This window comes from Astyanax mexicanus, chromosome 1 (genome assembly GCF_023375975.1).
Source record: "Astyanax mexicanus isolate ESR-SI-001 chromosome 1, AstMex3_surface, whole genome shotgun sequence".
NCBI classification, from domain to species: Eukaryota; Metazoa; Chordata; class Actinopteri; order Characiformes; family Acestrorhamphidae; genus Astyanax; species Astyanax mexicanus.
This window is the reverse complement of record NC_064408.1, coordinates 36,097,045-36,122,589: the sequence shown is the minus strand read 5'-3', so window position 1 is coordinate 36,122,589 and position 25,545 is coordinate 36,097,045. Positions and strand designations below refer to the sequence as shown.

The window sequence follows — 25,545 nt, the reverse complement described above, 5'->3', positions numbered from 1 at the left end:
GCATGGTGCACTGTGGACAAAGTTACGAATGCATGCAGTGGTAATTGGACCAGACAATATTACAAACTAGCTATTTCATTTACTCAGAAAAAACACCATTGAACCTACAGCATCTTTTGAACTATTGGCATGTTGATGATGAAAAGAGAGTAGAAAGTGGCAAATCTGAAATTGGATGTATACTGTTGGGACTGTAATTTATTTATTGCTCTGTGTGTGCTGCTCTGTGTGTATTTTAATGACATGCAATTAAACAAAAATGAACCACATAAACTAAAAGGATGGTAAAAGGCGTCTCGGATTTAATGAGAGGTTTTGAAGAGCCTCCAGGTTTATTGAAGTAAACAGGGTAAGTGTAATTTCTTCGCCCATTTTTGCTGCATTAATTAGCCTTGCTAGTGAGTAATATAGCTTATTACACAGCGTGCTCAGAGCTGTCCTCCCCTGCACTCGCAAACAGGGACTTGCAAAGCCCAGGGGCTTCTAGGCTAAAACTAGTTCAATTAGTTGGATTATAAAGATTTATAAATGTGACTTTCACAGTCTAAACTATACTAGCTAGCAGGTGTCCCTAATATGTCACTGCAACGTTTCTAATCTTCGTTATTTACTTAGTTAGTTAGCGTTAGTTAGCTAATATAGGTTAGCTAACTATATGCCTGGCTAGCTCACCGAGATATGTGATAGGTTTACACTCTGCTTTTGTGCGTGTGGTTTGACTAAAATATCAGACACAGATAATATCGTTGCCTGTTTTGTTATTTTGCAGGTTCTTTGAGAGAGTCAGATCCCAGTACAGTCTGCACAGCACTAGATATTATTATTATTCTCTACAGTCTCCCCCACAATCACTCCAAGTCTACCAGTGACGTCAGTTAGCATTTTTCTGGAATTCCTGTAGCAACAATTTTTCCGTCAAGTTTTCCGTCAGAATACTTATTTAAATGTATCTATTTTAAGTTTAATTAAATATGTTACTGTCATTTTAAATTAACATTTACATTTTTAGAAGTTAAAATAATGTGAAACCTTTAGGTGGCGCTTAGACTTTACATTTTTACATTAATGCTTAACATAAAAGTTTGTTACAATAGGCCACATTAGCTACAGATACATGTTAAATGTCTTCATGAAGTTTTTTATATACATATATATATATATAACTGCCCATATTTTCTTTGCTGCAAACATTTTTGGGATTAGTTTCTGAGATTCTGAAACCCTCAGTCTGAGTGGGCTGTTCTTTGTCTTGGAGCAGAGGAGACAGAGTGAGAGAAAGAGAGAGAGAGTAAGAGTGCACTGAGAGTGAAACTGTTGTAAAAAAAGTCGCTTGACTTGTTGCTAGCTGTTTTCCTGCAAATAACTGAACAAAGTTAGCTCTGGTCTGAAAAGCCAAGATGAACCAAAGGAGACTCCTCAGAGATGCAACACATCTCACTGCTTTAGGTAAGTCATTGTGGAACATAGTCTATAGCCTACATGTAGCCTACAGGTGTCATTAAGATGTAGCTGCTAATTTATAAACTAACATTTCATATTACTCCAATTGGGTTATAGAATTGGCTTTCAGTATGTGTTTTAAAGATATGGGCAGTGCATAAATTGAGTAGCCACTCCCATCTTAGTCATACATGTTAAGATATCTTACTTTATGCAAATCTGTCATAACTTTTACAGACATTTTGTACAAAAAATATGTTCATCCACCACCCCATATAAACCTCATTGCCAGCTTACACTCCACCAACAACCTGTCTGTGTCTTTAAATAGCTTTTTAAAAAAGTGCCAAAGTGAGAGCCAGTGAAGTCCCGGCGTTACGATAGCACATATAGACATATTGACATGGCTAAGTCATGCTGCACGGTGCACAGTTGACGGCCTATCTAGAGTTCGCTAAAATAGGGCCCAAAGTCTGTTTGCAACAGCAAGAAACTGAGTGTACAGTACAGTAAGATGATTGATAGTTTAGTTGTCTTCAGTTTCATACCACTGTTTTCTCAAAGCATCAATAAAAGTGCTGACCTGTGGGGTCATCCGTTTCCTGTGCTGCGTTCAACAGTGCAGCAAATGTGCTTTCCACTTCATCGCCAAAGATGGTGGGGGAGCTTTCTATCAGGAATCGGACGAGTGCAGCCACCTGGACAGAGACAGTGGAAAAATAGCAAAGAAAAACAAGTGTAAACATAAAACAAATCACCAGTGTCAGCACCCTGAGCACCGCTTGGGCAACAGGCCCAAACACTATCTTGTCTGAAGTATCATAGCAATAGGTTTAAACAATACTGTAACACATTTAGGATTGTATTTTAACATTTTTTTCAGTAGCTTAGCAAACTGTAGTACTTGTGCAGTCAGTCAGTTGTATATTGTGTTATAACTTAAAAAAAAAAAAAACAGGAACTATTGGATGAATGGTTAACTATTATTTGGATGCATGACTATCGTTTTCTTTCATCTATAGAACACAAATCTGTAGCCACGAGTCTCTCCTCTGTGTTTGCACTCTGTTACTGAACACTGTTACACTGTTATTTTTCAGGTCATCAAATTAAATAAATAAATAAGTAAATAAAGATTGAGGAAGCAAACAGAAACAACACTGGAAACAATCTCTTTTTATGTCATGTGTTGATAGTGTCCCTAAATCAGGTCAACTAGATAGGTTCCATTACTGACAGCAGGCACCCTACTGTAATAAAGAGCAAACACAGATTTTTTTTTTTTTTCTGTAGGAGACACCCTGAGTAAATCAAATCCATCTAAAGCTTAGCATGAAGCAGAATTTTGTTTTTATTTTTGCCAGCTTCTTATTAAACTTTTTTTTTTGTTCTATTCCACTAGTGAATAGTGGTACCAGGGTGTAACCACTGCATCTTTTAAAGTGTAACAACTAGGGTTGAGAATCTCTTGGCACACTACGATTAGATTTGATTACCAATCAGTGGTCTGCAATGCAATTATAAAACGATTATAGATGCATAATGATTTGTTTTCCTCACTGCACGATAAATCTTTGACACTATTTCCATTTACTTGAAAATGATCTCAATTCATCAAAAGATTAATACACAAATCTAGCATTAACAATCTAAGATTGTCTAGAATTTTTTAATTAATATTAAAACCAGCTATAAGGAATGCAGAAACCATAAACAGTACTAGTGTAATGTGTACAACAGAGCTGGCTGATCTGTGTTTGGTCTGCCTATGAATAAAACATTATGCAAATTATATAATAAAGCTTAGTTTTTAAGGTATTATAATATCTCTGGGTAGTTTTGATGAACGAGACTGACACTATGAATGGGACTGCTGCTTCAACTCCCGATCATGCAGCTCGCCATGGGCTACCGGAGCCCTGAGAGAGCACAAATGACCTTGCTCTCACTGGGTGGGTAGATGGCACTCTTTCCCCTCATCACTCCAAAGGGTGATGTCTGCAGCAAAAGGCGTCTGTGAGGTGATGTATCGGAACCGAGTCGCTGCGCTTTCCTCCAAGCAGGCTTGGTAATGCTTCATCAGCAGCAGAGTGAAAAGAAGCGGTGGCTGACATTACATGTATCGGAGGAGGCGTGTGCTTGTCTTCACTTTCCTTGTGTTGAGGCATCACTAGTGATGGGGATATACAGCTGACTAGCAGCTGAATGGGCAAGACAATTGGCCTGGCTAAATTGGGGAGAATAAATGGGAATAAATTGGAAACAAATCTTAAAAAAAAAAAAAACATTCATAAATGTTTATTCTATGTGTCAGAAATTCTCATTCTGAACAAGAGTCCATCTGTTATACACTTATATGAACATGGCATCTCACAGACATCATTAATTCATCATGCAGAATTAATTCTCCACAGAAATGCTCAAGTTTAACCACTGAAAGCAACTTTTCAATAAAATATCTATCGGGGGGAATGGAGGTTTGACCTGATCAGAGCTGTTGTATCTAGCTTTGTTCATTCTGGTTTGAAGCTGTGCATATTCCTGTGGCCTGTGTTATACCTGCCTGCATGTTTCCAGACCTCTGCCTGTGTTTGGAATAAGTCTGAAACAGTTTTTTTTACAGTGAGTGGTAGTGTAAGTGAGCAGGAGGAGATTGGTGGCAGCAGCACTGTTAAAGGAATCAAATCTTTACTAATCTTTTTAACTTCCATTAAAATGATCCATTTTTGTGTTTTTCTAGTGTCTATTACTAAGTTACTTTTTTGTAGGTGCAAGGTTGTATTCCAACTACGTTTAAGCTCTTCAAAGAGCTCTTACTCTCCTAACACCTCTAACAAACTACCTCATTTCATTCTGCCCCTCAATTCCTCTTCTATCCCACTGTTTCCCTTTGACCTTCTTTAGGCCCTGTGTTGTGAACTTCTATGTCCTCTATTGCTAAATGTACATGTAATGTAATGTAATGTAAACGGTGACACCATACAGCAAATGTATGTTGAGTAAACAAGGTTGTCGCTTCATAAAATCATATTAAATATTAAACACACCAATTAAGCATAAATCGCATATATACTCCTCTGCAGGAAGATTTACATAAGTAGACACTAATTTAATCACTCCACAAGTAAACACATGAATATATTAATAGCTTATTTTCGTTTGGATTGTACGATCTACAGTACTGAGCATTTCTATAGCAGTGTGACTTGTGTTCAGAATGCGTGCTCACGCTCACTCAGAAATTACTGCAGCGCATTCAGCATTAATGGCAGCACGGATCTATTTATCATCAATCAAACCTCACAAACATTTGCAGTGCGTTTTTACTGTCCAGCTGGCAGTAATGTATTACACTGGATTTAAGAGATTAACTTTGTTTGTTTTAATTTAGTGCATTGACAACGGCAACTCTTTGGTTGTGTGGTACGTGCTGGTTGCCACCCAACTAGCTCTTTGTCCAAGTATAGAAGGTTTTAAGGTCCAACAGACGTCAGTAAGGCCTTGTTAAAAACACCTCATACTGAATTCCACTGCATCTAACGACAGCACTGAGTCCCACTGAGTTCCATTATTCAGAAGTCCTGGGACTGAAGATTAAAAAGAGTTAGAGAATTCAGTTTAAAAAAAAAAAAGCTAGTTTCTCTCAGTAGAGAAATTGTGTTAGATAAAGTGCTTCCATCTGCACAATTATTACAATACAATAAATAGTAATTATAAAAACATAGCATTATGACAACCTACACATTTCTAAACCTATTATTGAATTTTTTTCAGCTCCACTGAGTATATAGAAGCACTTCAAAAAGTAGTCCTGTGTCTGTTCCTCTGAATACTTTATCATCCTGTTTTTCAACAGTCAGGACCCACCAGAAACACCACAGAGCCGCTATTATTTGGGTGGTTCAATTAACAGTGGTTCTCTGATTACCTTTTTGTCAATGTAAGGAAAAGGCTGTTTTTGCCTCATAAGCCAGGAGTCAGTCCCCATGTTTAAGGAACACAACCTGCGCTGCCATACTAAAGCATACAAAGCCCTGGAGTACGGAGCCCTGGAGGGGTCACAAGCCACAAAAAAGTTGAGGAGTAGATCTGTACTCATGGTTTAATAATCTGACGCAAGCTTGCCAAGGTCAGATAGACCCCCTCTGACCAAGTAAATCCGTTTTACAAAGGTTTCTGCCTCCAGACCAGTGTTAATTTTGATGAAAAGGTGATTTTGATTTAGTTTTAGTCTGTATAAAATGTATAATAGTTTTAGTCACATTTTAGTATTTTGGTTATTATTAGTTTTAGTCTATTTTTAGTCTACAAAACACCTTTTAGACTAGTTTATACATTTTAGATTTGTCTTGTTATTTAATGTTAATTAAAGGCTTTAATGTTAATTAAAGGCTTTAATTAAAGGATGTTATGTTGACAGAAAGTGCTGCTTCTCTTGTGTGTTTACTAATCTGTTACTCATTTGTGCTGGAGTTAACATTCATTTTTATGTAAAGTGGATTAACATGGCTAGTGTGCATTACCCACTAGATTAATAGAATGTAAAATGCAGTGAAAGATTGTATGAATTGTGTCTTTTGGCTCGAGGAAGAGGGACGTTTGTTGACAGCATAACCGAAGCACCTTAGCAAATGATCATAGATTCCACAGATCCCTTTAAGACATTAAACAGCTTTAACACCAAACCGGAGACATATCAAACTTGCTAACCTAGTTAGCTAAAGGAGCTGCGTTACATTCATTAACTGTTCTTACTATCTTGGTGGCGAGACATATGCCACAAAATATTTTTATTCAACATATTTCAAGTTTTGAAGTCTTAATGTTCTTTTTGCTCAGCAAGGGTTTTCATCCTGGCAAATTTTCGCCCAGTGTCTTTTGGTTTTTTTTTTACCTCTTGGATGAGTTGTCACCTCGCTCTTGGAGTAATTTTGGTCAGCCAGCCACTCATTGGAAGGTTCACCACTGTTCCATGTTTTTGCCCTTTGTGGATAATAGCTCTATATGTGGTTCGCTGGGCTCCCAAAATTTTAGAAATGGCTTTATAACATTTTCCAGACTGATGAATCCTAACTTCTGTCTTTCTCATTTGTCCCTGATTTTTTTTTAATATTAACATGTCTAGCTTTTGAGTATCATTTGGTCTATGATTTGGTCTACTGCTTTGTCAGGCAGGTCTTATTTAGGTAATTTCTTGAATGAGAACAGGTGTGGCAGTAATCAGGCCTGGTGTTGATAGAAAAAATTAATTTAGGTGTGATAAATCACAGTTAAGTTATGTAGGTTTGGATTTTTTTCCCTCCCTTACTAATAAAAACCCTTATTTAAAAACTGGATTTTGTGTTTACTTGTGTTGTCTGTGAATAATATTTTTTTTCATAATCTGAAACTTTTAAGAGTGACAAACATGCAAAAAATGAAATAATAAAGGGGCAAACACTTTTTCACACACTGTATATATATAGTAACCACAGCAACACTGCAGGTAACACCACAAACTGAGGCCCTCATTAGTCTTGAAAAGACTTATTATAAGCTTTATGTGAAGAGCAGAGCCTTGCCAAATTACACTGGAGCACCGGTGAAATCCCCACTGAGGCCAGTAGGAAAGATATTACACTCATATTAATAGCCTGCACAGAACCTTCAGAATAACTGGATTAGCGCTCTTATTGGATAAACTGATTGTCTGCTTCAGTTAGTTGTAGAGGCAGGTTGGCTTTCAGTTCTATAAGTGGAGTCCCGGCCAATGAGTGTCTAATAAAAGCTTCATTCCAGTGGTGGACCTAGATATTGGTGTGTGTATATATATATATATATATATATATATATATATATATATATATATATATAAATAATCAAAAAGTTCTCTCTCAGACTCTTCCGCGATTCAAACCAGCGACTATGAATTTTTTAACATAGAAAAACATAATGCAATTTTTTTTCATTTGTGGAACTTGACTCACACTGACTCACACACCATAGCTCCTAAAAATCTAATTTCTTTCAGCTTATCTATCTGTTTTCTGTTCCTTCTATCAGTTCTCCATTGTCCTTCTCCACGTAAGCGCTTATCAGTGACAGAGAGGTTAATCTGTGGTTATGTGTGGAACTTGAACAGACTTCGACACTTCTAGATGAACGTTATGTTAGGTAATGGTTAGGTAAAGGGTTCTTTGGGTGTTGTTGTGGGGACTTTCGTGACCTCTTGGATAAGTCGTTGCTGCGCTCATGAGGTAATTTTGATCGGCTGGCCACTCCTGGAATGTAACTTCTGTAGTATTCCCTAGCCGTTCAGCTCTGCTGTGGAATATATTCTCTTTAAAATCTACAGTTTGTGTGCTGATCAGAGTATGAGTTATCTCTGCTGCTGTGGCTTTTGTTTGGTCTGCATCTAATAATACAGAAAATCTAACAGGCACTGGATAAAAAAAATGCATGCAGCATTGAGGTGCATTATTAATATACGTGTTTTTTTTTTTTAAACTTGCTGTTTAACTCATACCTGTCAAGTCTCCCGTTTGGCCGGGAAACTACCGTATTTTACTCCTCTTTCCCGCCGTCCTCCCGTATTAGTATTTTCCCGTAAATTTCCCATATTATACTAAATAAAAAAAAATATAGGCCACAGGCGACAATGCACTGTGTGTCTCTTAACCAATCGTGTTGCCGGTTCAAGGAGAAAGTCACGCCTTTCAGGAGAAACAGCCAATCAGCTTGCTGGTTTTGCGGAGCGCAGTTTAGTGTGCGGGAAGCCCCGCCCCTCCCCTCGCTGTGAGTTCAGGCAGCTAGTCGGAGCAGCTGTCGTTAAAAAATAATCTGGATATACGGAGATTTTTCTAAAAGAAAGGTAACTAACCATGTAAACTGTGATGAGATTGTTTCTGATAGCTGGTTAAAAAGACTCTTCTCTGAATCAAAACATAAATTAAACCCATTGTGTGTTTAATAAAATCCAGCTTGTGACTCAGTTATCTTAACTTTAGAATTAGCTAGATAGATATTCAGGGTTTGAGAAAAATCTACATACATATAATGCCCTGCCCTGATGTGCCTGATCAGCCAATAACTATAATTTCCAAACTCTATTAGTTCAGGGCTAGTTTTAGGGTTTGTTAGAATTTGTTTAAATCTCAAGTATTGTGGTGTAATGTATTATTTAGAAGGGGTAGAAGAGATGGTTGAGCTGGAGAGAGAGAAAATGTGGAGAGGGCTGAAATTAACTGAACTGATCAGGAGTGGACTGAACGATAGAAAGTATTAATGAAAGATTATTAATTGTGTAGGCCCCTTAGGACTATTATTTACTTATGGAATATATCTGATCCATGTCCTTTTTGTAAATTTGTGCACCCTTCAATTTAAATTTTAAATCTATTAAATATATATATATATATATATATATATATATATATATATACATATTAATTTTTAGCCCTCGGTTGGGCTGTTGGGGCGGCGGAAAAAAATCCCTTATTTTTAAGTCCAAAACTTGACAGGTATGGTTTAACTTGCGTTTTTTACGGCGTAAATGTAGTATGATCTGATATGAAAAACACTTTGGGTTCGAGTTCATTGCTGTCTTGCACCTAGCCAGTCTAAACAGTCTATTTTGCAGGGTTTTAAACCTGATTGGATGGCAATGACAAACTGTTTTGAGACTGGTTTACCACCAGTCTCTCAAAATTAGTACATAACTACTTACAGCTTCTCTGAGCTCACAGTTAAACAGTTATTGATTTTAGAGTGGCATTATTTTATTTAATTTTTTTAGTACAAAAATTACTATAAGATAATCATGTGCCTCTTTTTGGCTAATATACAAAGGATTTTCATTCATTTAATTTTAAATATTAAGAAATATTATTAAACTAATATTAAAACTAGAATGCTGTTTTTTTTTTTTAGACTAGACACAGCAGTACATGTGCACACACGTACATTATACAAGCCCTGTGACACACACTGCTGTGATTTTTGATGAAAGGCCAGCTTCATCCCCCCTACCTATGTTAAATAAGGCAAAACCAGCAGGCTGTCTTCCGATGTGAGCAAGAGCACACTAGAAACATAATTCTCCTCCCCCACGTTCATTCACAATTTCTCTCTCTCTCTCTTTCTCTCTTTCTCTCTCTCCCCTCCTCCTCCTCCTTCAGGCTCTTTCCTCTTTCACTCCCGGGCAGCTCCTCTCGTTTTCTCTGTTCTCGCTGTGCACAGGAGAGGGTTTTTATTATCAGCAGTTATGATTTGTATGGATGAGCAATATGTACTGAACCGAACCTTTTGTGGTGTAAAGGTCAAGTTTGTCGACCCTCGCCTTTAAAGAGTGAGGGCACAGAGTAGTATGTACATGTAACCCATTATGTAGGTATATAATGACATAGTTAATTATATAATTATGTAATTGTGCACTTGCACATACATAACATGCCTTTACGAACCTGCTTTAATTTTTATGGTTGTAATGATATTTGAATTACAGTTTAAAAGCTTTATTTTTTTAGTAGATTAGTAGATGAGTTTGTTTACTTCACACAGGCATAAACATAAGCACACCAAAATACGCACCAATAAACCAGGCGAGCACATTGTTTCCTTTGATTGGTCAGAGCTGTGTGACGTGAAAGTAAATATAGAGAGAAGATTCTGCGTTCCAGCGTGTTTCAAACACAATGTTTTATAATGTTTTCTAATATATCAGATTAAACTGCAGTTAATTAAGAAGTATATTTGATAGCTGGGTCAAAACCGGACGCAGCAAATTACGCAGGAAATTTAACGTTGACAGCCCACTAAATACAACACAAATTATAATATATATATATATATATATATATATATATATATATATATATATATATATATATATATATATATATATACAGTGCCCTCCATAATTATTGGCACCCCTGGTTAAGATGTGTTCTTTAGCTTCTCATAAATTGAGCTTTGTTCAAAATAATATAGGACCACGATGGAAAAAAGAGTAAAATACAACCTTAAACTCAAGTGAATTTATTCAGTAGGAAAAAAATCCCACATTAAGAAATAATTATTTAACATCAAATCATGTGTGCCACAATTATTAGCACCCCTGATGTTAATACTTTGTACAACCCCCTTTTGCCAACAAAACAGCACCTAATCTTCTCCTGTAATGTTTCACAAGATGGGAGAATACAGAAAGAGGGATCTTTGACCATTCCTCTTTGCACATTCTCTCTAAATCATCCAACGACCTGGGTCCTCTCCTCTGCACTCTCCTCTTCAGCTCACCACACAGGTTTTCAATGGGGTTGAGGTCTGGGGACTGAGATGGCCATGGGAGGAGCTTGATTCTGTGTGCGGTGAACCATTTCTGTGTAGATTTGGCCACATGTTTAGGGTCATTATCTTGCTGAAAGACCCAGTGACGACCCATCTTCAGCTTTCGGGCAGAAGCCACCAGATTTTGTTTTAAAATGTCCTGGTATTTTAGAGCATTCATGATGCCATGCACCCTAACAAGGTTCCCAGGGCCTTTAGAAGAGAAACAGGCCCACAGCATCACTGATCCCCCGCCGTATTTCACAGTGGGCATGAGGTGCTTTTCTGCATACTCAGCTCTTGTGTTACGCCAGACCCACTTAGAGCATTTGTTGCCAAAAAGCTCTATCTTTGTTTCATCTGACCAAAGCACACGGTCCCAGTTGAAGTCCCAGTACCGCTTAGCAAACTCCAAACGTTTGCGTTTATGATTGTGAGTGAGAAATGGTTTCTTCCGTGCATGCCTCCCAAACAGCTTGTTGGCATGTAGATAGCGCCTGATGGTTGTTTTGGAGACTTTGTGACCCCAAGAAGCTACCATTTGTTGCAATTCTGTAACAGTGAGCTTTGGAGAACTTTTTATTTCTCTTATCATCCTCCTCACTGTGCGTGGTGGCAAAATAAACTTGCGTCCTCGTCCAGGCTTGTTTACCACTGTTCCAGTTGTTTTAAACTTCTTAATAATTCCTCTGACAGTAGATATGGACAGGTGTAGGCGAGTAGCGATTTTCTTGTAGCCATTGCCTGACTTGTGAAGGTCAACACACATCTGCCTCACTTGAATGGTATGTTCCTTTGTCTTTCCCATGTTGAAGATAAATGGCCTCTGTGTCACATCATATTTATACCCCAGGGAAACAGGAAGTTTTACTAATTAAATGTTCCTACATACTCTGATCAACTTCGTAAACTACTGTAGAAGTGCCAGAAATACTTTTATTAAATTTATTTCCTAAGAATTGTTAGGGGTGCCAATAATTGTGGAACAGGTGATTTTATGAAGAATAATTATTTCTTAGTCAGGGATTTTATTTCCCCCTTAAAATTTACTTGAGTTAAAGGTTGGACTTTACTCTTTTTTTCCCATCGTGGTTGTCACGAAATGACCCAGGCAGGGAGACGAGGAGTGCAGGTAGGAGCGAAACGAATAATTTAATAAATAAATAACAAAGATAAACAAAGAGACAGGCAACAAATAAACACGTAAACATAAAACAGGGAGATATATACAAGGAACTGGGGAATAAACTAAATAACGGAAAATAGATAAACATATAACCAAAAACCAAAACAAACGAGAGAAACTAAAGAACATAAACTAAACCAACTAGAGATAATAATGAGAAAATAAACAGGGAATATATATATACAAGAAGATAAACGTGAAACAAGGGACTAAGGCTAAGAAAACAAGGTAAACACTGAGCGAAGCTATAAAACACAGAAAGAGACAAAACGACATGGGAAGGTGCAAAGACCGACGGAGGACAAGGTGGCAGAGGAGGGCTATTTATAGTAACACAAACACACTAGAATTGGAAACACCTGGGGAAGGGGCGGAGCTACAAATGAGAAACACATGGAAAAGTACTGAGACAGAACACAGGGGCACAGGTCACGTGGGACACAAACAGACATGAGACAGGGCTAAGACGTGACAGTGGTCCTATATTATTTTGAACAAAACTCAATTTATGAGAAGCTAAAGAACACATCTTAACCAGGGGTGCCAATAATTATGGAGGGCACTGTATATATATATATATATTATATATAATTTGTGTTGTATTTAGTGGAACAGTTACTGGACGTCATTGTTGAAGGCTATAAGAGCAATTTAAGATTTTCTCTGATTTATGCTGTCGATCATTATTACTTTACAAATTTAAGGTCCAAATTTGGACCTTGACACCAGCTGCCAGTCCTGGGATGTATTCTTGCTGAAAGTTAAAGATGTATAAAATGTTATAGATTAGGTGAAATTCACTTCATTTATGTAAATGCATTGTTTTACTCAGGTCAGTGTTATTTAACCTGTAATTTAAGTGATTTAAGTTATTATAACTAAAGGGCCATGCGTTTTTCAAACTATTTGAGGTTTTACATTTAAAAAGTATCAAAAGTATAAAGATTTTCTTGGAAACAAGGTAAAGTTTACTAAATTAATTTAATTGATGACAAATGTTTCGTTTCCAGTGTGTGGAACACAATAGGGTCTTCAAGGTTTTACATATTGTGCCTTCTCAGATACTTTACAGCTCATCACAATTTTACAAAGTAGTTATATTACTTAATAATAATTGTGGCCTTTTCATAAAAAATGACAAACATTTATTACACTCTCTTAACACGATATTCTCAATGTGGTTCCACCAACATAAATAAGACATCCATTAAATACGAATTCTATGCAGTGTCCTCCTTTTGCTCTAAAACAGTAAAATTAATTTTTGTTGTTGATTTTTGGATAAAATAGGAAATTATGTATTAATGTGTATTACCTCCAGGTTGTTGTGACTCTCCTGTTCTGCGCTGCTAGGCGATGATCTCCACAGCATGTTAGGTGCGATGCATAACGCCAGGTTAGCTGCAGTCATCTGATTAACGTCCGCGTGTTTGTGAATAGAGTGGAGAATTCCGAACACGTAGCACAGCAGAGAGCGGCTCTCCTGAGGTAACTTCTCTAATACACTACACATACAAAAACAAAACAGAAGGTAAACAATGCATGCTCAGAAATAAACAAGCAGGAAACGCCAGCAGGAGGCGGATTCAACACAAATTGAGGCCCGTCTTACACCCGCTATTAAACATCCGTCCTGAGGTACAGCTGCTACCAACAGCAGGAAGTCAGTATATTTCAGGTTTTGTCTGATTGACTTAATTACCAGTTAAAGGTTTAGACAAACCTTAAATTCAAAATTGTATTGTAGATTAATATAAAGGATGAGAATAAATATATATATAATTATTTCGTAAACAAAACAGTGTTATACAATACAAAGCAGAATATATTTTATATTTACCTCTTGCTGACAGCTTTACACATTTCTGCATGTTCTCAGTCAGTTTTTATTGAGGTAGAGTCACCTGGTATGGCTCTTAGTTAACAGCTGTGCTGACCTCGCCAAGAATTAATTGCTTGAATTTTTCACCTCTTAATGTGTTTGAGAGCATCAGTTGTGTTGTACAGAAGTAGAGTTGCTATACAGTAAATAGCTCTATTTGAGTAACGTTCTAATCTGTTTAACACTTTTAAGTTACTATATGATTCCTTATGTGTTCTTTCATAGTCTGGATGACTTCAGCATTAACTAAAAAAATAAAAACACTAAATGACATTAAACCAGTGGTGTGCAGTGAGGCCATTCTAACCCTTCAGAGAAGGGGTGACGATAAGTGCATGTAAATAATTACATAATTTTTAATCAGGAAATATATATAATAGCTATTGTAATAGTATAGGAATTAATTTGATAAATTAACTAAAATAAAAAAACGGCAACTAATTCAAAGCATTGGTTTGCATTTTTTAGTTGCTACAGGACTCTTATCTGACTGACAGCGGTTTTAACCAATCAAAGCTTTTTAAAATGGCTTCTGCCCCCACGTGACAGTGTGCCCCTTCTGCTGATTTTGAGAAGGGTGTAGTAATGAAACTATTAGCAAAGTCAAAGGACAATCTAACCAATCCATGGCTGTCTAACCCCTTCTCCGGCATTTTCCGGCATTTATCTGACACTTCTCAGCGCTGTGCTGAAGGTGTTACGCGTTGCTTAGTGTAAAACCGATCGCATGCTGGATTAGTTTAATAGTTAGCTAACTATCATGGAATTGCGGCTGCAAATCGGACAGATATTGTGTCACATTATGTTAAAAAGCCTTGTTACTGCACACCACTGCATTAAACATTAAAAATATGTCCAAACTTGACTGGTACTGTACATCCATTCCTGCATTTCAGATTTGCAACACATTCAAACAAGTTGGAACGATAAAATGTAGGCCTAGTAATGAGGTAGATATTTTAGGTATTTTAAACAGATAATTATAATGTTTTGGTACAAAAGCTGTAACCACAAAAACCTTTGTGGAGCAAAGATGGGAAGAAGATGCAGGAGAAATAATGTTCTTTACATCAAACCTGGTGCTTAAAGCGCTCCTGTCTTTCCACGCTCAGCTCTGCATGCGATCTCCAGTCTCCTGACTACGATACCCAGGATGCACCACACACTGACACTCACGATCACATGACCCTGCACAGGCCCCTCCAGGAAGCAAATCCCTGGAATTCTAAACACCTGCTCACTGGTCTATATAAACCCCTCACTCCACTTCACCTGTGCTGAGTGTTGATGGATTATCCTCATACAATGCGTTTCCCCGTGCCTGTGTTTTCTCTTTTGTTACAGATCAACAAGACAATGCAAAACCACATGCTGCACACATTACAGAGGCATATTGGGTGTCGACAACAGAGAATGTGTGGAGAGTTTTAAAAGCAACCCCCTACTGTTGCACACCTAGAGATGTCTTTGAAGGAACAATGAGGCAAATTAGCCCCTGAAACACTTCATCACTTGGTATCCTCTGTGTCAAAAGCCCTTTATAAATGTTGTGAGAAGGAATGGCAACATTGAAAAATGTGGAAAAGCTTCACCGCCCCAACTTTGTTTGGAATGTGTTGCAGGTATAAAATGTAGGAATGGATGTATAATAATACATGAAATATTTTATTTTAACAATTTATCTGATTTGCGATGGTATTTTTAAGATATCGTGAATATAGAATTGGTGTTTTTCATATATACTGTGACATCATGGTCAAGGTAGAAGTCATTTTTTAAAATCCAATGTCAACATTGCACATTTTCCGTTTTAATCCCCTGAAAAAGATAAGCAGTGTGGATACAGCAGTAGAAACTGATGATATTTTTCAGTGAACATTACAGACACGATGAAGAATTTTGCACAGAACTGGGTGTTCTTCCAACTCACAACTAAAACCCAATGGATTTGGGTCTGAAGGTATGCATGTCATTGCTACACTGTGGGAAGCATATAGCACTTTTCTGGTGCCAATTTAACCGCCATTATGGACTGTGCCGTATATTAGATACAATTATAGCTGCCCCATAATCCATCTTCTGAACTGACACTTAAAACAATTATGTCATCTGATTCACAATTTTACTGCAGCAGCTCTGAAGAACTCCATATCAGCTCAACACTTTGTCTCACCTGCTCCCAGAAATGATATAATGAAGTATTGCTTTTTATTTGAAACAAAATCACCTCCAATTCAGTCTCTACAAGCTCTACCTGAGACGTTATCTAGATTTTGCTTAACTATTATTTTTTTACACTGCCAGAAAATCCCATGGAAGTTACAGAACAATGCACTGACCTCCTGCATAGAATGTGGGTGTGGCACTTTTAGCCAGATGCCATCGGTCACATGTGTGTGGTAATGCCTTTTTCCTAATGACGTATTCCTGGTGGGGTGTGTGCGTGTGTGTGTGTGTGTGTGTGTGTCACCTCTTGGCTAAGGCGTATCTGTCTTGCAGGTCGTCAGTGTCCATCACCTCCATCCAATCTTCATACAGTTCACACCCTAACACACTGCCTGGCAGCTTACGCAGAAACTCCTACACACAGACAGACTCATGTTTAAACATACTGTGTAATTATAGAGAGTCTCTATAGCAACATAGACAATCTGTTCCTCTATATTCCGGAACTAAAAATCACACAGCTGCCGACAGAACATGCTTCACTGCAACACAAACAGAAAATCAAAACACTGGTGAGACTTTTTTTTATATCCATATACATTTTAGGTATTCTCCTGCTAATGGTCGTATACAGACATGCTATTAGGTTTTACTATTATTATTATTATTATTATTATTATTATTATCATTTGTATTGCCATGTTGCAAGACAGTTCAACAAGTAATAAATGTGTGAAATATCTGTTACAATTTTAAAGTACTGATTACTTTAGCAATTTTTTTTATTCATTTATTTGAATTTACAGTTAATTACGGTGTGTTTTTAAGAAAAACAATTTCAGGGAAATGCGTGATTAGGGGAAAGCTGGAGCTTTTGTGAATTAGTTCAGTTTTGTAGCAACGGACGCCAGAGGTGGAAAAAGTACTGAAAAATTGTAATTAAGTAAAAGTACCTTTACTTTGCTAAAATTCTACTCAAGCAGAAGTAAAAGTACCCATCTAAAAATCTACTCAAGTAAAAGTAAAAGGTACTCAATTTAAAATGTACTTTGAGTAAAAGTTACATAGTTACTTTTAATTATTTGATGTAAAAACGTAAAAACAAATCATAAATTAAATAGTTTTTAATAAACTATTATTCCACATAATAATTTGGACCTTTCAGGCAGTATTTGTTCAGACCACCCCATAAAACGAGTGTCATGTGATCCATTTTTTTCTTTACTATTAAAAAGTTATGGTAATATAGGTGACTAAACTGTAATTGTATAGTTTTACACTTCATTATTATTTTTTAACTTGCCATTGCTGTGCTTTAACTGCTATTTACATGCTTTTTTAACATTTAAGCAGACTGTTTAGTGATAAAAGTACTTACACCACATGCGTTCGCAGGTTTGATGTGGAAGTTTTGAAAGCTGACAGCTCTGTCCGGCAGGGCACATTTTGTATTGCATGAGGACGTTATTGTCTCGTTATTCCACACGAGAGCATCCGTGCCAATTGTTTTTTTCCCCAAGCATTTTTTTACTCAGTAATTGGGAGTTTTCCAGTGTAGCAAAGTAAATTACTTGTGTCAGAATATACTTGAGTAAAAGTAAAATTACCTATTTTAAAAACTACTTTAAAAATGACAAATTACTCATAAACTCTACCCAATTACAGTAATGTGAGTAAATGTAATTCATTACTTTCCACCTCTGACGGACGCAGACCAAACAAGTCCTCTAAGATGTTTAAAAATGGTTGCTTTTAAAGGAAGCAGCGTGGCGGATTTATTTGAAGTTCTTCTCCACAGCCGCAGCAGTAGCAAAGCATCCAGAGTAAAGCAAGCAAACGCCCCAGACACATTTTACAAAGGTGTGCCAGCATGCAACACTAAAATCACATCATTTTCACAGCTTAATAACCCTAGACTGCCTCGAAACATCAGCAGAAAGCAAATATTTGGCTAAAAAGAAATTTTCCTTTAGAATTTTTTGATATAACTCAGAATCCATTGTTCCATCAATGAAGGCAAGCCGTCCTGGCCCAGATGCAGCAAAACAGACCCAAACCATGATACTACCACCACTTTTCTGAGGTCCTTAGAAATCTCCTATTGTTTGTGCCATGATACAGTTCCACAAACATGTGCTGTAATGAGCAGGCTTTGATAGATCCTATTCACACCTGATAGTCATCCCATTGATTGAAATCCCCTGACTCTAATTTCACCTTCAAACTACAGTTGCAAGAAAAAAGTATGTGAACCCTTTGGAATTACTTGGAATTCTGGCTTAACTGGTCTTTAAATGTGTTCTAATTTTCATCTAAATCAACAAAAGACAAACATAGTCTGCTTAAACTAATACGTTTATAATACTAATACGTTCATAATATGTTTGCATGGTTTTATTAAACACAACATGACAACATTCACAATGAGTGGGGAAAAATATGTGACTTAGATGACTTAGACTTAGACCTGAACGAAGATATTAGAGATGGATTGTGTGAATTTGGATTAACCTGGGCTAAGAGTAATTCTGCATCAAGTGTCATCTGAAACAAGAGGTCATTTGTATCTGTAACTGTGAATCTCAATTCTAAAAAAAAAAAATACTATAATAGGTTAAATGTGAATCTTAATTAAGTGTAAAAATGGATTTAGCGTGAACCCGGATCAAGCGTAAATTTGTGCTAGGCAAATATTTGCATCAAGGCGCATCTGCAGAAGGAACAATAAAGAGCAGGTCCAAATTATAGTAAGTGTGAATCTAAATCTGGATTAAGTGTGAATCTGAATTGAGTGTGAACAGGCTGGTTCTCACAGTAAGAAGGGATGCGGCTGTGAATACAGATTCTCCATGCAGCGGAACGTGATGTCCAGAGTTGAGTCGCTCCTTTAGGACCCTGCAGTTTTTGGCGTTCGCAGAACGGCGGAATACTCCAAGAGTTTTAGGACCCTCATGGTACAGCACACACAATAGATCCTGTGTACACACACACACACACACACAAACACACACATGCACACACATGCCATTATAACATGATATATCGTGCAACACACACATACTGTACACATAAAGGTTATGAACAAATTAAGAATATAAAATCAGGTACAGTAGAGAGCCTCATTTAAAAGGACCTGACTTTAACTGACCTTTATTGTGTAGCGAATGCTGCCGCGAGGAGAGAATGCAGTGTTACAGGCTGGTGAATGACAGCATCACTGCAGCCCGAATGAAAATAAACTGAATCTCATTAGCCTTTAAACCGAATTCATACTTCAGGACTGTCATATCCCACAAGCGTGAAAGCGTCAGTACGTGTGGCTTGCGCCTGTGTGCCTCCGCATGCAATCAGCAGTGAGTCACACCATGACCGCAACAAACCCATGTCAGCTTACGCTCTTAAAACCTTGGCAGTGACAACATGTTGGGATGGGTTTGAGCCGTGCGGTTCATAATAGTGTCATCAGTCTTTGACTGATGAAAAGTGGAATACATTTCATCATTCATTTTTATTTAGTCTGCATCATGAAAAATAGGTCACCAACAAATGTTTCTCGCCATAGCTTTCGTTAAGCCACGCGTACACGGTATGATTTTTTTTTCACACTGCACGTTTAAATCGTTTGTTGCGTACGAACAATGCATGCGATCAGTGTTGTGCGTGAACGAGTTCAAAAGAACGCGTTCATTGAACACGCTCATTTTTTCGTGAACGTTGAACCGAATGCAACACATTTTTTAATAAAGAACTTGAAGGTGAATTAGTTCACATTATGTGTCATGAACGGCAGACATCCCTGTAAATGAACGTTGGCTAGAGTGCGGAGCGCGAGGGCGAGAGAGAGAGAGAGAGAGAGACCAACGACGAGAGCACGGAGCACAAGGCTGAAGGCGAGTGAGAGAGAGAGAGAGAGAGAGAGAGAGAGAGAGAGAGAGAGACCAACAACGCGAGGGCGAGAGAGAGAGAGAGAGAGACCAACAACGAGAGTGCGAGGGCGAGAGAGAGAGAGAGAGAGAGAGAGAGAGAGAGAGAGACCGACGACGAGAGCGCGGAGCGCGAGGGCGAAAGAGAGAGAGAGATACAGAGAGATAAAGAGAGAGACACCAACGACGAGAGCGCGGAGCGCGAGGGAGACAGAGATACAGAGAGGTAGAGAGAGATAGAGAGAGAGAGAGAGACACCAACGACGAGAGCGCGGAGCGCGAGGGAGACAGAGAGATACAGAGAGGTAGAGAGAGATAGAGAGAGAGAGAGAGAGAGAGACACCAACGACGAGAGCGCGGAGCGCGAGGGCGAGAGAGAGAGAGAGATACAGAGAGAGAGAGAGAGAGAGAGAGAGAGAGAGACACCAACGACGAGAGCGGGGAGTGCGAGAGCGAAGGCGAGAGAGAGAGAGAGACCAACAACGAGAGCGTGGAGGGCGAGGGCGAGAGAGAGAGAGAGAGAGAGCGAGAGAGACCAACAACGAGAGCGCAGAGTGCGAGTGCGAGAGAGAGAGAGAGAGAGAGAGACCGACGACGAAAGCGCGGAGCGCGAGGGCGAGAGAGTGAGAGAAAGATACAGAGAGATACAGAGAGAGAGAGAGAGAGAGACCAATGACAAGAGTGAGAGAAAGCGCTGCAATTTAAACAAAATAGCTAGTGGAAGTGATGCACGGAGACAGACACTGATTCTCCTTATGAACATTTTCATCACCTGGTAAGAAACCCACAATTGCAGTGTCATGAGCAAATGTCTACAATGAGCAGTTTCAAAGATCGTATAGTGATTTCTAACTTGTAGTGTAAAAAAAAGTATTTATTTGCATATGAATAAAATAAACTGAACTTTGAACTAGTTCAGAATTAAAATTGTGAACTTTGAACGTGAACTGTTCACTTTGAACATGTATGAACTGAACTTGAACTAGTTCAGAAAAGCTGTGAACTGGCACAACACTGCATGCGATTCATATGCTGCGGCATAGGGGCTCATGCTGCACGTCAGACGCAGCCCATATGCAGAGCTCTTTCTGTGTACAAGCATTTGGATCAGCAGAACATATTGAGAAAGCGCATAGCTTTGCAAGATCCCCATATCAAGGGGCCATCATGCCAAACAAAAGGTGTATTTTTGGGTATATTTGCCGTGAATTTTGGTAAAACTGGTCGTGACATTAAGAGATTGGCTCGAAAGACAGCTCACACTGTGAGACAAGCAATCAAAAATTCTGGCATGACAGAGATCCCTCCTCGAGGCCGACTGCTCATTCGCAGCTCGTTTGCCCAGTTAATCGGACATCGCTTTCCCTCTCGAACTGCACGACAAACGGCGCAATGAAGCTAAAATTATGCCTGATCGGGAAATTTAGCAGCATCCGACCTGATCGGGCTAAAATTAACACTGGGCTGAAGGAAACACTTAGATAGGTGCTCAATAAAGCATAGTATCTAATGCTGGCAGACTTCTGTAAAGCTACTTTGAAGCTAAATTATTCATTAAGTTGAAAAAAAAATAGATCACTATAGAAAAACATTTGATTTAAGTAGAGAGCACATGATCAGAGGTTACAGGAAGAAGCTATAGGTACTTAATGGCTTTTTGTTTCTTAGAGAAGTGCAGCCAGATGGACATTTTCTGTTATTTTGTCGCTGTAGAAAGCACACAAGTGAACGGTGCGTCTATCTTTTCTCTGATTTTTTTCTCTCAATTTTTTTGTATTTTGTCTAATCCAATCTGTCCTCAAACCAGTGTTTTTTTTTCTCCAAACACACATTTCCCAATGGCAGCTACAGATAAGGCAAGATTTCCTTCTTGTGGCTTTTCCATTAAGATTACATGTGTGTAAGCAATGCTGCAATGCTGCAACACTGAAAAATTTGCTTGTTAATCTTTTTTTTCTCCACCTTTCCCCTGCCTTGATATAGCTATTGACCACATTTTATTTTTTATTTTATTTTAGACAGTTGTTAAAGGAAGTCATGACTGATGAGATTTTCTGCAAGGTTTGCATTCAGAGGATCTGAAAAGCTGACATTTCCTACTTTAAACTGTTGACATGCCTCAGGACTGGTTTACTAATCAATATTAGGATCAGTAAGGATCCGATTTTACATTTATCTATTATATTTCTTGTTATGAAGGAATATGAAACAGTAATTATATAACACTATATTAAAATATATAGTGTTATATTGTGGTTTATGTTTGCTTAACTACAGAGGCTGTGTTTGCTAGTCCTCACACAAGAAATTTACAAAATGTCTCAAACTTCTACAGCTGTGTTTAGACTGGTGCATTCCTCTGAAAGCATCAGTTATATCTTGTCAAATCAAAGATAATATCTAGTTATACAAAACTAGTGAGGTGCTCACCATAACTGGTCTGGGCAGATTTCCATCAGTGCAAACAGAAGTAAGTGGTTGACCAAACAGCTTGCTGGAGGCGGAGTCAGGCTGATTCTTCCCTTCTGATTGGCTGCTATATCCTCGTCTCAGAGCCCATCCAATGAGAGATTTTTTCCTCTTGTGCTTCAGAGAAGAACCTAAAGAACCAGAAAATTACCAATTATTATTATTATTATTTTTTATTAAACTATACACTTAATAAACTACAGTATGTGTAGAAATACAATTTTGAGTCAACCAAACATATAGTAGGAATAACTTGAAACATGAAAATGTCCTTCAAAGTTGCCACAAGTAACATTTTTTAACAGAATTCTTTTTTTTTTTTAATGAATAATTCTTGAGTATGTAAATGTGTTTTAATAATCTCTCAATATAGCTTTGTCCAGTTGTTAATTTGTGTATTCAGTGCAATACAATTATATTTAATTGAATTTATAACCCAAAATTCATGTTTTTGTTGGCATGGTTCCTTTTTACAGTACATAATTATGCATATGATACTAATATGCATGACCCTAATGTGGAATTGGTTTATGCAAGCTAAGTGAAGTGTGTAGATTTGTAGTTGTAGTTTATAACTAAATGAATTTTTTTCTCATCAATTTAATCTTTTTAGTCCCTAAAAAAATTAAGCAAAACATGCACACCAAACACATTAAGGGCCCTATCTTTCACCCTGTGCAGGAAGTGTCACTAGTCGTTTTAATAGCAACAGTGCATGTGAATAATTTGGAAAAAATTAAGAGACCACTTCAGTTTCTGAAGCAGTTTCTCTGATTTTGCTATTTATAGGTTTATCAAATGAACATTGTTGTTTTATTCTATAAACTACAGCCAACATTTCTCCCAAATTCCAAATAAAAATATTGTCATTTAGAGCATTTATTTGCAGGAAATGGGGAATTGGCTGAAATACCAATAAAGATGCAGAGCTTTCAGAGCTCAAATTATGCAAAGTTCATATTCATAAAGAGTTCAAAAATAAATATTAAGTGGAATAACCCTGGTTTTTAATCACATGCATCTTGGCATGTTCTCCTCCACCAGTCTTACACACTGCTTTTGGATAACTTTATGCCACTCCTGGTGCAAAAATCTAAGCAGTTCAGTTTGGTTTGATGTCTTGTGATCATCCATCTTCCTCTTGATTCTATTCCAGAGGTTTTCAATTTGGTAAAATCAAAGAAACACTTACTTTTTAAGTAGTTTTTTTTTTCTTTTAAGTAGTTAATTTTTTTTCCAGAGATGTATCTACGCTGATGGGCGTGGTGGTCTGGAAATGAGGTGTGTTCAGGTAAATTTCTGGTGTGTCAGGTGCGCCACTGACTGATTTGAACCCTGACAACACTCAACCCTCAGGCGTTCCTTGCTATCTTGGCCAAACATGTGTGCAGCGATGTAAACCCTACTTTTACATTAATAATAAACAGAATACAAAATAAAATAACATCGCTGTACCTGTAACAACATGAACACGCAATCAGTTTACTGTGTTGAGAAGTGCAGAAGTGCTGCGCCATTAAAATATTAATCCTCCAGAGCGCACCTGGCTCTTCAAGAGAATGGCAAGTGAGACACTGATTGCTTTATTTCACGTTACGCCCAAAACACACATGTTCATGCCTTTTGCATGCTTTGAGTCATGCAAGGTGTACTTTTCCTTTCGTTACGATAGCAAAAACAAAGACACACCCTAAATCACTGCTAAATTATATCTAGAATAAATAAAAGTGTTTTTTTCTTTACAACTGCCGTGTGCATGACACAGACAAGCCCTGGGAAATTATGAACTCATTATTTCAATCATTATTTTTAGTGAAGGTTGACCTGAACTCTTAACTGGCCTTCTTACTCTAAATGGTAAAAAGACCTGTGTTTATTCGTAGTGCTTCAGGTGAACGTACACAGCAGGCCTCATCATTTACTGACTGGGCCTATTTTAAACAGGACCATGCTGAGTGGCTCTCCTAGTATTCATTCTGTAATTCCCCTCAGTTTTCTTCTGCAACTCAAAAGGAGTCTTCAGATACATAATAAAGACCGTACTCCGCACTCTCAGGGCAGAAGATCAAAGAAATTAAAGAGCTCAGCCTGTCTAATAAGCCACATCATTACAGACCTCATCTTCTGAGAAGTGCAGGCACTCATGCTGAATTAACCAGCAGCAGCACTTCAGACTGCTTACATTACTTTCATCATCTGTTTTTTAAATATGGCTAAATTATAGAAACCATTTTAAAAGGTTCTTCTATTCGGCTAATTTCTAACTCATTATGAGTGAAATTTGACCCAATTATTTCCAAAATTGCCCCAGACACGAAAATATCCAAATCATGTATCATATACTCTTTTTCAAAAAAAAAAAGTCAAACAAATTGGTAAAAAAGGTAAGCTTTATGAAATAATGTATAGCATACCAATTTAACATTACATAAGCTATGCAGTCATGAAGTTGTTCAAGTCTCAGTGTAGTTATCACTATTTTGGGACAGAGTAAATAAAAAAAAAGCATACAATAAAATGTATTTAGCTCATCACCTTTTGTGAAAAATGAATATATTTACATATAAAATGTATGTTTAGTCTAAAAGCAGAATAAAGAAGTATATACAGCTCTGGAAAAAAAGAATAAGAGAGCACTTAAAAAATCTCTGGAATATAATTAAAAGGAAGATGGATGATCACAAGCCATCAAAACAAGCTGAACTGCTTAAAATGTTTGCAGCAGGAGTGGCATAAAACTATCCAAAAGCAGTGTGTAAGACTGGTGGAGGAGAACATGATGCCAAGATGCATGAAAACTGTGATTAATAACCAGGGTTATTCCACCAAATATTAATCTCTGAACTCTTAAAACTTTATGAATATGTTTTCTTTGCATTATTTGAGGTCTGAAAGCTCTGCATCTTTTTTGTATTTGGAATTTGGGAGGAATGTTGTTGTTGTTGTAGTTTATAGAATAAAACAACTATGTTCATTTGACTCAAACATAGCTTTAAATAGCAAAATCAGATATGCTTCTGTTTTTATTAGATCAAATACACAGTCTTTACATTTTTCTTTTTTTTCAGTGGAAAAAAGAAAAACGCATTTTAGCATTAATTTTAGCATTGGGTCTTAGTGCCCTTACTGCCCCCAAATTGCCCTTTTATTTAATTAATTGTATAAAATGCCTT

At 37.5% G+C, this 25,545-nt stretch overlaps 1 protein-coding gene across 1 annotated transcript in view; it reads right to left on the bottom strand.

Annotated features, from left to right (window-relative positions):
• The window catches only part of arhgap20b (Rho GTPase activating protein 20b), a 78,891-nt gene that overhangs the window by 9,092 nt on the left and 44,254 nt on the right, over positions 1–25,545 (bottom strand). The window contains exons 10-14 of the mRNA XM_049466778.1: positions 22,334–22,503; positions 18,794–18,955; positions 16,285–16,394; positions 13,248–13,437; positions 2,024–2,138 (exon numbers count right to left, since the gene is read on the bottom strand). Of these exons, the coding sequence (XP_049322735.1) occupies positions 2,024–2,138; positions 13,248–13,437; positions 16,285–16,394; positions 18,794–18,955; positions 22,334–22,503 (747 nt within the window). The remainder of the gene's footprint in view (positions 1–2,023; positions 2,139–13,247; positions 13,438–16,284; positions 16,395–18,793; positions 18,956–22,333; positions 22,504–25,545) is intronic.